Below are 12,010 nucleotides of genomic sequence, written 5' to 3' on the forward strand. Positions count from 1 at the left end.
TAGTTGTTGAGGGTGGGCTAACTATTGAACCCTATGAACTAAGACTGGGATGTCATTAAAGTTCATGTGCGTGTAAAGGCAGTACTTTTGAGATTATAGTGTATGTCTGTCTTATTGTTATTGTCTCACATGCAGAGTGCCAGATAGCTAGGTGTAGGCCACTGTATTTGTGTAGCAGTCACCTTCCAGTATGTTAGTAGGTAAACCTGTTTATTAAATTAGAGTTTATATGCAGTTTCTGTTATTTTAGTTAACCCTAAACCCTTCTGGTCTGGGATTTTATAGTTAATTTTAGCTCGGGTTCAATACCCAGTATAAGCTAGAGCCAGGTTAGGTATCCAATGGCTACTTGGTATTTAGAGGTCCAGTTGCGTGGTAAATAAGAAGCTACTTGGGGCTAAGATGCAGACTCTGAATTCCATTACCCCACCACCGTTTCTGCTGGTAAGAAGCTGCATTCCAGGCTGATTGAACAACAGTTGGAGGATCTTCCTATCACCGCTGATCTTGTCTTAATGTGTCCTACACTGAAACGGACACAGCATCATGATCATCACTAGGGGCCCATGCAACTGAACTTTGCTACAATGTTTATCTGCAGGTATCCATTCTATTCATTCATTTATTCATAACTATATACATGTATATATCCACAATTCCACCAGGTCTGTCATTGGGCCCATTTGTATATTGGATGTAAGTACTATAATTAAACTTTTCTTATATAAAGTTTGTAATATTTTCACACTGATGTGCTTCCATATACTTATGTTTAATGTTATGTTCTGGTTGCAGGAGTTCCTCTGCTCCCAATTACTTTGAATACATTACTGGTTAATTTCACAAAAAGAGAATCCCCTGCTTACACAGGACCTGTCCTGGGTGGAGGCACTACCAAATTTTTTATTATCAACGCCACTCTTCCACTTAGGGAGGGTTCTGGATCAAATATTTACCTACAGCTTTAGCGCAATATCCTGTTTGGGGAGGGCCATTCTTTATAATCCCCTAACCCTCCCCAAAAGAGGGCTACACGCTCAACAAACAATAGTGAATAATGAATACCTAGACAGACAATAGAAGACAATATCAGTCGCTTCTAATACCTTCATAACTATTTTCATCTGTCAACTGAGATTACACATAAACCTTATGTTGTAACATCAGTTGTATGCTCTATATATGACATCAAATTTGCATGTTGGTAATTTATCACTGCATTATGTAAGAGTTGCTCCTCCTATTAAGTTAGTAATATAAAGACAGTGCAAATCTACAATATTAGTTCTGCACAAACAGAAGAAAGCCATGGAGAAGTTTAGTAAGTGTTGTTTGTTATTTTCGTTAAATTTATATTGTTTTGTTATTAGGCTATTTGGCTGTTTATAAAGGTGTAATGGGCTTTAACCACTTAAGGACCGAGCCTCTTTTTTAGATGTGTTGTTTACAAGTTAAAAACTGTTTTTTTGCTAGAAAATTACTTAGAACCCCCAAACATTATACATTTTTTTTTCTAACACCCTAGAGAATAAAATGGCAGTTGTTGCAATACTTTCTGTCACACCGTATTTGCGCAGTGGTCTTACAAGCACACTTTTTTTTGGAAAAGATACACTTTTTTTAATTAAAAAATAAGACAACAGTAAAGTTAGCCCAATTTTTTTTATATTGTGAAAGATAATGTTACGCCGAGTAAATAGATACCAAACATGTCACGCTTTAAAAATTGCGCCCGCTTGTGGAATGGCGATAAACTTTTAAGCTTAAAAATTTCCATAGGCGACATTTAAAAATTTCTACAGGTTGCATGTTTTGCGCTACAGAGGAGGTCTATGGCTAAAATTATTGCTCTTGCTGTACCGATAGTGGCAATACCTCACATGTGTGGTTTGAACACCGTTTTCTTATGCGGGCGCTACTCACGTATGCGTTCGCTTCTGCACGCGAGCTCGGCGGGACGGGCGCATTTTCTTTCTTATTTATTTTACCTTTTATTTTTACACTGTTTTTTTTTTTTAATTATGTCACTTTTAGTCCTATTACAAGGAATGTAAACATCCCTTGTAATAGAAAAAAAGCATGACAGGACCTCTTAAATATGAGATCTGGGGTCAAAAAGACCTCAGATCTCATATATACACTAAAATGCAATAAAAAATAAATAAATAAAATTTGTAATTAAAAAAAATTATTTAAAAAAAAATGGCCCTTTAAGAGCTATGGGCAGAAGTGACATTTTGACGCACTTCCTCCCTGCAAAGTCATGGAGACGGGTGGGGCCCATCTTCCCCTCACTCGTCTCCGTGCCCAGCCAGCAAAAGGACCGGATCGCATCCACCGCTGCCAACGGCTCCGGTAAGCGGCGGAAGGCACCGGAGCACGGCAGGAGGGGGGCCCTCTTCCGCCACCGATAAAAGTGATCTCGCGGCGAATCTGCCACAGAGACTACTTTTACCTTGTAGCAGACCGCCGGCTGAACACGAGGATACCGGGATTATGGCAGCTAGTTGCTGCCATAACAATGATATCCGTCCTCAATGTAAGGACATATATCGGCGTTCGGCGGTCCGGAAATGGTTAAATTATTCCTGATGAGCATATTTTACTTCTTTGTGTTTTTTTTCCCTTTTTGTATGGTGTACTTTACTTCTTTTTTTTGTTCTTATTGTTGTACTCTTATACAAAATATGTATTTTCAGGTGCACACTGAGTCTAGAATCACACATGTGCCCCCTTCTCGATCTGTTTTCTATTTTAATACACGTAAACACATTGAAACACATCTTAACACATGTATTTACTGTTTTTGAAAACATTTCTTATTTGTATATGTGTAGTTGTTTAGTAACTGATTACTTCTGCATACACATTGATGTTGGACTCAAACCTATGTGTTTTCCCACTGATGTATTTTCTATATAAATTAACAGAAAAGCATCAAAAAACATCTCAACACATGCATTAAGACTTGGGCATTTTCAATATGAGTTGACACATGCATTGTGAAATGCATTGCCTTGGTGCCTTGCGTGGGCACAGCGAAAGGCTGATCGCTTGGGTAGTTATCTTTACTGTGCTTACTGAGTTAATGTGTATGTGCTGAAACTTCTCTCTCATGTTGAGTGTTTGTATTATTATTCACTATGTCTTCAGGGTTCTGTACTATAATTTAGTTATGTTTACTGTTCTTATGGAGAATGGAATAGGAATTTGGTATATTTCAATGGAATTCTTGTCATATGATTATGGTTGTGACATCTCAATAAAATAGTACTTGATTTAAAAAAAAAAAAAGAAAAACTGAACAAAGTGCTTTTAAAGGATAATGCAGCAAATGTTACCAACTTTATATTTACCATGCAAGCATAGCCTAGATGTCAGGAGCAGCAATAATAATCACCAGAATCGGTGCTAGTTACATTATTAACCCCCAGCATTGTTGCCAATAATAATCTCCAGTACTGGTGCCAGTTTACTCAATAATAACCTCCAGTATTGGTGCCAGTTTATGCAATAATAATCCCCAGTATTGGTGCCAGTTTACTCAAAAATAACCTCCAGTATTAGTGCCAGTTTCTAAGACTCCCTGGCCAATCAGGTCACAGGACCCACTTCATGATTGTCCTGGAGGAGAATCAGGAAGACAATAGCGAATATTAATTCGCTATTGTCACTACTCTGGGTGGGCTCAGGGGCGCAGTGCTCTGCACCCCGAGCCTACCCTTTTTTTAAGCCAAATAGAGCCTCAGGCTCTAATCATGAGCTTTAAAAAAAAAAAACCCTTGAAATCCATGCGACCGGCATCCTGCATGTAGATTAGGGGCGGGGCGCATGGATTGGGGGGTGACGCCCCTTATGGACAACTGCCATTGCTGAAGACATCTGGAAAAGGTAAGTATTATTCAAAATAGAGCATAGCATACACAAGGGGGGTCTCTGGGGGTGGAGGGGGGTCGACAGGGGGCAGAGCCAAAAGTTGGGCTTTAAAAGTCACATGTTAACCTTATACTGGAGAATATGATCCTTAAAACATTTTTTTTTGTTTAAAAACTTTTTTTATTAAAGTTTATAAAATATACATTCTTGTGACAAGATACAACAAAGAGTAGATGTCACAAATATAATCTTGTGTAAATTTGTGCGAACATGCGAACACCATTATGGGACACGAACGTGAAAAATCAAAAGTGTTAATTTTAAAGGCTTATATGCAAGTTATTGCCACAAAAAGTGTTTGGGGACCCAGGTACTGCCCCAGGGGACATGTATCAATGCAAAAAAAGTATTTAAAAACGGCCGTTTTTTCAGGAGCAGTGATTTTAATAATGCTTAAAGTGAAACAATAAAAATGAAATATTCCTTTAAATATCGTGCCTGGGGGGTTCCCTTAGTCCGCCTGCAAAGTGGGGCATCTTTCTCATGTGTTTTACTGTGCTGCAGCAAAATTACATTTCTAAAGGAAAAAATGTCATTTAAAATTACTCGCGGCTGTAATGTATTGCCAGATCCCAGCAATATAGATAAAAATCAATGAAAAAATTGGTGTGGGTTCCCCCCCAGTCCATACCAGGCACTTCGGATCTGGTATGGATATTAAGGGGAACTCCACACCAAAAAAAAAAACAGTGTGGGGTCCCCCCAACCCATACCAGGCGCAAGGGCCTGGTATGTATTTTAAGGGGAACTCCACGCCAAAATGTAAAAAAATGGCGGGCCCCCAAATCCCAGCCCCCCTCTGTGAATGGGTATGAGACCCCAAAGCGCCATCCCTATGTTGAGGGCAAGCGGGGGGGGGGCGCACGCTCGTCCCCCCTTTCCTGGCTTGCCATGGCTGCTTGCTTGGATAAGGGTCTGGTATTGATTTTGGGGGGGACCCCCACGCAATTTTCATTTAAAATTTTGGTGCAGAGTTCCCCTTAAAATCCATACCAGACCTGAAGGGCCTTGTATGAATTTTGGGGGAGACCCCCACGCCATTTTTTTTATTTTGGCTGGGGGTTCCCTTAAAATCCATACCAGTCCTGAAGGATTGTATGGATTTTGGGGGGACCCCCACACCATTTTTGTTTTTTAAATGTTGGCACGGGGTTCCCCTTAACCACTTCAATACATTGTGTTATATACTACACTGCCTGCTGTAGAGTCTACACTCTAGACTAAATGCACTCTGGACTAAATGCAGAGTGTATATACAGTATCTCACAAAAGTGAGTACACCCCTCACATTTTTGTAAATATTTTATTATATCTTTTCATGTGACAACACTGAAGAAATTACACTTTCCTACAATGTAAAGTAGTGAGTGTACAGCTTGTATAACAATGTAAATTTGCTGTCCCCTCAAAATAACTCAACACATAGCCATTAATGTCTAAACCGCCGGCAATAAAAGTGAGTATACCCCTAAGAGAAAATGTAAAAATCTCCAAATTGGGCCCAAACTGTCAATATTTTGTGTGGCCACCATTATTTTCCAGCACTGCCTTAACCCTCTTGGGCATGGTGTTCAAAAGAACTTCACAGGTTGCCACTGGAGTCCTCTTCCACTCCTCCATGACGACATCACGGAGCTGGTAGATGTTAGAGACCTTGCACTCCTCTGCCTTCCATTTGAGGAGGGAGGCCCCACAGATGCTCAATAGGGTTTAAGTCTGGAGGCATGCTTGGCCAGTCCATCACCTTTACCCTCAGCTTCTTAAGCAAGGCAGTGGTCATCTTGGAGATGTATTTGGGGTTGTTATGTTGGAATACTTCACAGCAGAGCGCGCTGTTATTGGCCAAAGCATGCAGGTCAGGTGCATGCTTTGGCCAATCATCAGACATCAATGCACTGCAATTTTGTAGTGCATTATGGGGCATTCCGCAGCTCTCTAATTTGCTGCGAACGCCCCATAATATTCTCTGTTCAGCGAACAGGCGAACACCTGATGTTCGAGTCGAACTTACGTTCGACTCAAACATCGAGCTCACCCCTGATCTTGAATACAAAAAAAGAGACAATTCAGAAGCATACAGAAAAACCATTAGAAAATATGTATCAGTAACTGTAAAAAAAATTTAGGTACATAAAGAATCAGAGAGATATACCTGAGGGTATTGATCTTACAGATCATGGCCACTTAAAGTGGTACTATATTAATTTAAGATAGCAGAATATGTCTATTGCCGCGTACACACGAGCAGACTTTCCAGCATACTTAATGCGACCGTGTGTAGGCTCCGGGGGACTTTTTCCCAAAAGCCCACCGGACCTAGATTTGATCATTGTTTTAAATCTTTCCGTCGGACTCAGTTTCTGACGGAAAGTCTGCTCATCTGTGTGCTGGTCCGACGGAAAGCCCGCTCGTCTGTATGCTGGTCCAACGGACCAGATACGACGCAAGGGCAGGGTATTGCATTTCGCGCTCGCGGCAATAGGAAAAACAAATTTTCCTATTGCGGCAAGCGCGGGGCATACCAGGCCCTTAGGTCTGGTATGGATTATAAAGGGAACCCCATGCGCCAAAAAAATGGCGTGGGGTCCCCCCTAAAATCCATACCAGACCCCGATCCGAGCACGCAGGCCGGCCGGTCAGGAAAGGGGGTGGGGACGAGCGAGAGCCCCCCCTCCTTAACCGTACCAGGCCGCATGCCCTCAACATGGGGTGGTGCCTTGGGGGAGGGGTGGTGCCTTGGGGGAGGGGGGCCCTGCGGGGACCCCCCACCCCAAAGCACCTTGTCCCCATGTTGATGAGGACAAGGGCCTCTTCCCGACAACCCTGGCTGTTGGTTGTCGGGGTCTGCGGGCGGGGGGCTTATCGGAATCCGGGAGTCCCCTATAATAAGAGGGCCCCCAGATCTCGGCCCCCCACCCTATGTGAATGAGTATGGGGTACATGGTACCCCTACCCATTCACCTAGGGAAAAAGCGTCAATAATAAAACACACTACACAAGTCTTTAAAATAATTTATTAAACAGCTCCGGGGGAGGGGTCTTCCTCCGGCTTCGGGGGAACTTTAAGTAAACTCCGGAGATGGGATACACATGGTGGATAGTTTGCAGCAAAAATAGAAGATAACTGTGGTGTGATGTATATGCCGAGATAAGGTATTTTATCAACTGACCATTGGAAAGGAAAGGATCCTCTGAGTGCCTCACACTGAACAGCGGGTATATTAATTGGGAGAGCTGTAGATTTTGTAAAATTGACTGAAAGCCCAGAGATAGAGGCACATTTCGATAATATAGAGAATAAATTGTGCAGGGAGATTTGGTAATGGGTCAAAAAGAGCATAACGTCATCTGCATACATGCAGAGTTTAAATTGAGAAGATTCAATGGGATATCCAGTTATATCTGGGTGTTGTTTAATAGCTATTGCTAGGGTTCTAGAGCTAAGGTGAATAATAAAGGCGACAAGGGAAATCCCTGTCGGGTACCCCTGCCCAGTGTTAAGAAATCCCAGTTGCAACCTGGTAATTTAATTCTAGTTTTGGGAAGTTGATAGCGAGCTTGTACACCAGTCAAAAATTCATCTTTGGACTCTGGACGGGCGCCGGGCTCTTCCCGTGGTTCGCCCCAGCTGCGGCAGGCGCCTCCTCCCCACCCCCTTCCTGCTCGCCGCCCCCGACCCCTCACGGGGAAGGGGGAGCCGGTGGGCGCGGCACCTCACCTCGGCCGGTGCCTAAAAAAAAAAAAATCATCTTTAAAGCCCATACTTTGTAGCACCAAAAACAAGTAAGGCCAGAGTACGCTATTAAAAGCCTTGTTAATGTCAAGACTCAATAGTAGGACCTATTTTGTATGGAGATTAGCATCTTGGGGAACATTCATAGTCAGATGAATATTATCCGTGATGAATCCTGATTGATCAGAAGAGGTCAGAGTTTTTATAATAGTAGCCAGTCTATCAGCCAAAGCATGACTAAAAATTTTGAGATTATTGGTAATGACCGATATCGGACATGGATAATGCCGAGTTACTATGTAGGAGAAATTTGGCTTTCGACCATTGGAGGGATATTTCTACTTTGGCTGATAACAAGGTATTTAATTCCAACCATTTCTGAGCTATTAGTTGTCTATTAGATAGTATTGGGTTTCCAATTTGTATTCTGTGTAACTTATCTAGTTCTGTAGTTAACATAAAAATGTGTTGCCAGCGTCCCTTATTTTTCCTTGATGCAATACTGATGAGATGGCCCCGTAAAACTGCCTTGTGAGCCACCCACAGAGTATCAGGGGATATATCTGGCATGGTGTTTAAAGTAAAGTGTTTTCTGAATAGCGGTAGAAATCTCTTGACTAGGGATGAGCCGAACACCCCCCCCGATTCGGTTTGCACCAGAACCTGCTAACGGACCGAAAATTTACACGACCGTTAGAACCCCATTGACGTCTATGGGACTCGAACGTTCAAAATCAAAAGTGCTCATTTTAAAGGCTAATTTGCATGGTATTGCCCTAAAAAGGGTTAGGGGACCCGGGTCCTGCCCCAGGGGACATGTATCAATGCAAAAAAAACTTTTAAAAACTGCAGTTTTTTCGGGAGCAGTGATTTTAATGATGCTTAAAGTAAAAAAAAAAAAAAGTGAAATATTCCTTTAAATATCTTACCTGGGGGGTGTCTATAGTATGCCTGTAAAGTGGCGCGTGTTTCCCGTGCTTAGAACAGTCCCTGCACAAAATGTCATTTTTAAAGGAAAAAAAGTAATTTAAAACTGCTCGCGGCTTTAATGTAATGTCGGGTCCTGGCAATATGGATGAAAATCAGTGAGACAAATGGCATGGGTACCCCCCAGTCCATTACCAGGGACACTTTGGGTCTTGTATGGATATTAAGGGGAACCAAATTAAAAAAGGAAACAGCAGTATACAGGCTCTGTACTCTGAACAGCAGTATACAGGCGGTGCAAACAAGACAGGGACTGTAGGTTTGTTGTTAAGTAGAATCTTTTTGTAATTTTGAACTGGTATATTTTTAACGTGTTTAGCTCCAGCCAAAAAATCTACTTTAAGCTTTTTGGAAAACATAGGGAAGGGTTATCACCCCTGTGACATTTGTTTTGCTGTCTGTGCACCTCTTCAGAAGATTTCGCCTCAATTTCTGTCCCAATGATAAATGTGTTTTTACAATTTGGGGTTTTAAGTGAAAAAAGGATTGGTGATAAAGCATCAGTGGAGAGGACTCGAAATGTTTTTCCCATATTAACTCTTACAGGAGAGAATCTCCCTTCCTAGGGGTAGATTTCATCTCACTTCCTGTTGTCTCCTTCCGTTTGCAAGTAGGAGTCGTTTGTAAGTTGGATGTTTGAAAGTAGGGGCCTGCCCTATATACTCAGTAGAAATTTAGGCCTTAGGTGTTGTTGTGGCCACAACACTGTAAGCCCTCACAGGGCCCTGCTGTGAAATATTAGATCAAGAATTGTAATTACATGCCCCTGTTGAACAGGGGCAGAAAAATTGGGCCTTTGGTGGTGGTGGTGGTGCTGGTGCCACAACACTGTAAGTCCTCACTCGCTCTTGGTGGGCGCAGAAACGGGTCCTGCTGTGAAATATTAGATCAAGAATTGTAATTACATGCCCCTGATGAACAGGGGCTGAAAAATTGGGCCTTAGGCACTGGTGCTGGTGCCACAACACTGCAACCCCTCACAGATACTCTAGTTGGAACACAGGAACGAGCCCTGCTGCAAACTATTGCATCAAAAATTGTAATTACACGCCCCTGTTAAACAGGGGCTGAAAAATTGGGCCTTAGGCACTGGTGCCACAACACTGCAACCCCTCACAGATACTCTAGTTGGAACGCAGGAACGAGCCCTGCTGCAAAATATTGCATCAAAAATTGTAATTACACCCCCCTGTTAAACAGGGGCAGAAAAATTGGGCCTTTGGTGGTGGTGGTGGTGGTGGTGCTGGTGCCACAACACTGTAAGTCCTTACTCGCTCTTGGTGGGCGCAGAAACGGGCCCTGCTGTGAAATATTAGATCAAGAATTGTAATTACATGCCCCTGTTGAACAGGGGCTGAAAAATTGGGCCTTAGGCACTGGTGCTGGTGCCACAAACACTGCAACCCCTCACAGATACTCTAGTTGGAACGCAGGAACGAGCCCTGCTGCAAAGTATTGCATCAAAAATTGTAATTACACGCCCCTGTTAAACAGGGGCTGAAAAATCGTGCCTTAGGCATTGGTGGTGGCGCCCAGAACCAAAAATGTTCTTTCAAGCTATCAGCGTGATGATTGAGGAGGAAGAGGATAATTACTCAGGGATAGTCACTCAGCATCAGCATAAGCAGTCTTTGAAGGGATCTGAGATTTAAAAAAAAATTATTCGGTTACATCAGCATCAGGTGCTTGGTAGCTGGTGGTGATCCAAGACTGATTCATTTTTATGAAGGTCAGTCGATCGACCGAGTCGGTGGACAGACGCACCCTGTGATCGGTTACAAAGCCTCCAGCAGCACTGAATGTGCGTTCCAAAAGAACGCTGGATGCAGGACAGGCCAGGAGCTCAATTGCCTACTGTGCAAGCTCTGGCCAGTGATCCATCCTCAAGACCCAGTAACCCAGAGGATTTTCGGTGGGAAAGGTGTCCAAGTCAGATCTTGCCCCTAGGTTTTCCTGCACCATGTAAAACAGACGCTGGTGATGGTTGCTGGAACCGATCATACCTTGGGGCTGCGGACTAAAAAATTGTCTGAACGCATCAGTCAGACGGTCACCTTCTCCACCGCTCCTTCTTTGACTGACCGAAGCCTCAGCAACACGTTGTCCAGAAACAGGAGTTTCTAACCTCCCAGTCTCTGGGAACGCGTTGCACAGACCTTTCTGCAAGGCCTCCCGAAGATGTTTCATCCTCTGCTCCCTCTGCGACAGCAAGATAAGGTCCGCAACCTTACCCTTGTAACGTGGATCAAGGAGGGTTGCCAGCCAGTATTGGTCCTTCTCCTTGATACCACGAATACGAGGATCCTTACGCAGGCTTTGCAGGATCAGGGAGGCCATGCAGCGTAGGTTTGCTGAGGCATTCGGTCCATCTGGGTCACTAAGGATGACATGGTCCGCAGCCACCTCCTCCCAGCCACGTACAAGTCCATGTGTTTCTTGGGACTGATCCCTTAAAGACTGCTGCTGATGCTGAGTGCCAGGCTCCACCTCCATACTGACACAATCCTCCTCCTCCTCCTCCTCTTCCTGTGTGATCGGTGGGCACGCAGGAACACTGTCTGGATAAAGGGGGCCTTGAGAGCTAAGGAAATCCTCCTCTTCCTGCCTCTGTTCTGCCTCAAGTACCCTGTCCATTATTCCACACAGCGTGTGCTCCAACAGGTGGAAGAGGGGGACAGTGTCACTGATGCATGCACTGTCACTGCTCACCATCCTCGTGGCCTCCTCAAATGGTGACAGTACAGTGCATGCATCCCTGATCATGGCCCACTGGCGTGGGGAAAAAAACAAGCTCCCCTGACCCTGTCCTGGTGCCATAGTCGCACAGGTACTTATTGATGGCCCTCTGCTGCTTGTGCAGCCGCTGCAGCATGGCCAACATTGAGTTCCACCTGGTGGGCATGTCACAGATTAGGCAGTTCTTGGGCAGGTTAAACTCCTTTTGGAGGTCTGCCAGCCGAGCACTGGCATTATATGACCGTCGGAAATGCACACAGACTTTCCTGGCCTGCCTCAGGACATCCTGTAAGCCCGGTACCTGCCCAAGAACCGCTGCACCACCAAGTTAAGGACGTGAGCCAAACAGGGCACATGGGTCATTTGTCCCTGTCGGAGTGCAGAGAGGAGGTTGGTGCCATTGTCACAAACCACCATTCCTGCCTTAAGTTGGCGTGGCATCAACTACCTCTGAACCTGCCCCTGCAGAGCTGACAGAACCCCTGCCCCAGTGTGGCTCCTGTCCCCCAAGCACACCAGCTCAAGCACCGTATGGCATCTTTTGGCCTGCATACTTGCGTAGCCCCTTGAACGGCTACGGAGCACCGCTGGTTCCGAGGACAAAGCACAGGAAGAGGC

The 12,010-nt window shown here is 44.2% G+C and overlaps 1 protein-coding gene across 1 annotated transcript in view; it reads left to right on the forward strand.

The window, feature by feature from the left end:
• Positions 1 to 1,187: 1,187 nt before the first annotated feature.
• Positions 1,188 to 12,010, forward strand: part of LOC141110996 (L-amino-acid oxidase-like) — a 53,576-nt gene continuing 42,753 nt past the window's right edge. Inside the window, exon 1 of the mRNA XM_073602879.1 lies at positions 1,188 to 1,321. Within this exon, the coding sequence (XP_073458980.1) occupies positions 1,309 to 1,321 (13 nt within the window). The 5' untranslated portion in view covers positions 1,188 to 1,308. The remainder of the gene's footprint in view (positions 1,322 to 12,010) is intronic.

Source organism: Aquarana catesbeiana, linkage group LG10 (assembly GCF_042186555.1).
Source record: "Aquarana catesbeiana isolate 2022-GZ linkage group LG10, ASM4218655v1, whole genome shotgun sequence".
Classification (NCBI taxonomy): Eukaryota; Metazoa; Chordata; class Amphibia; order Anura; family Ranidae; genus Aquarana; species Aquarana catesbeiana.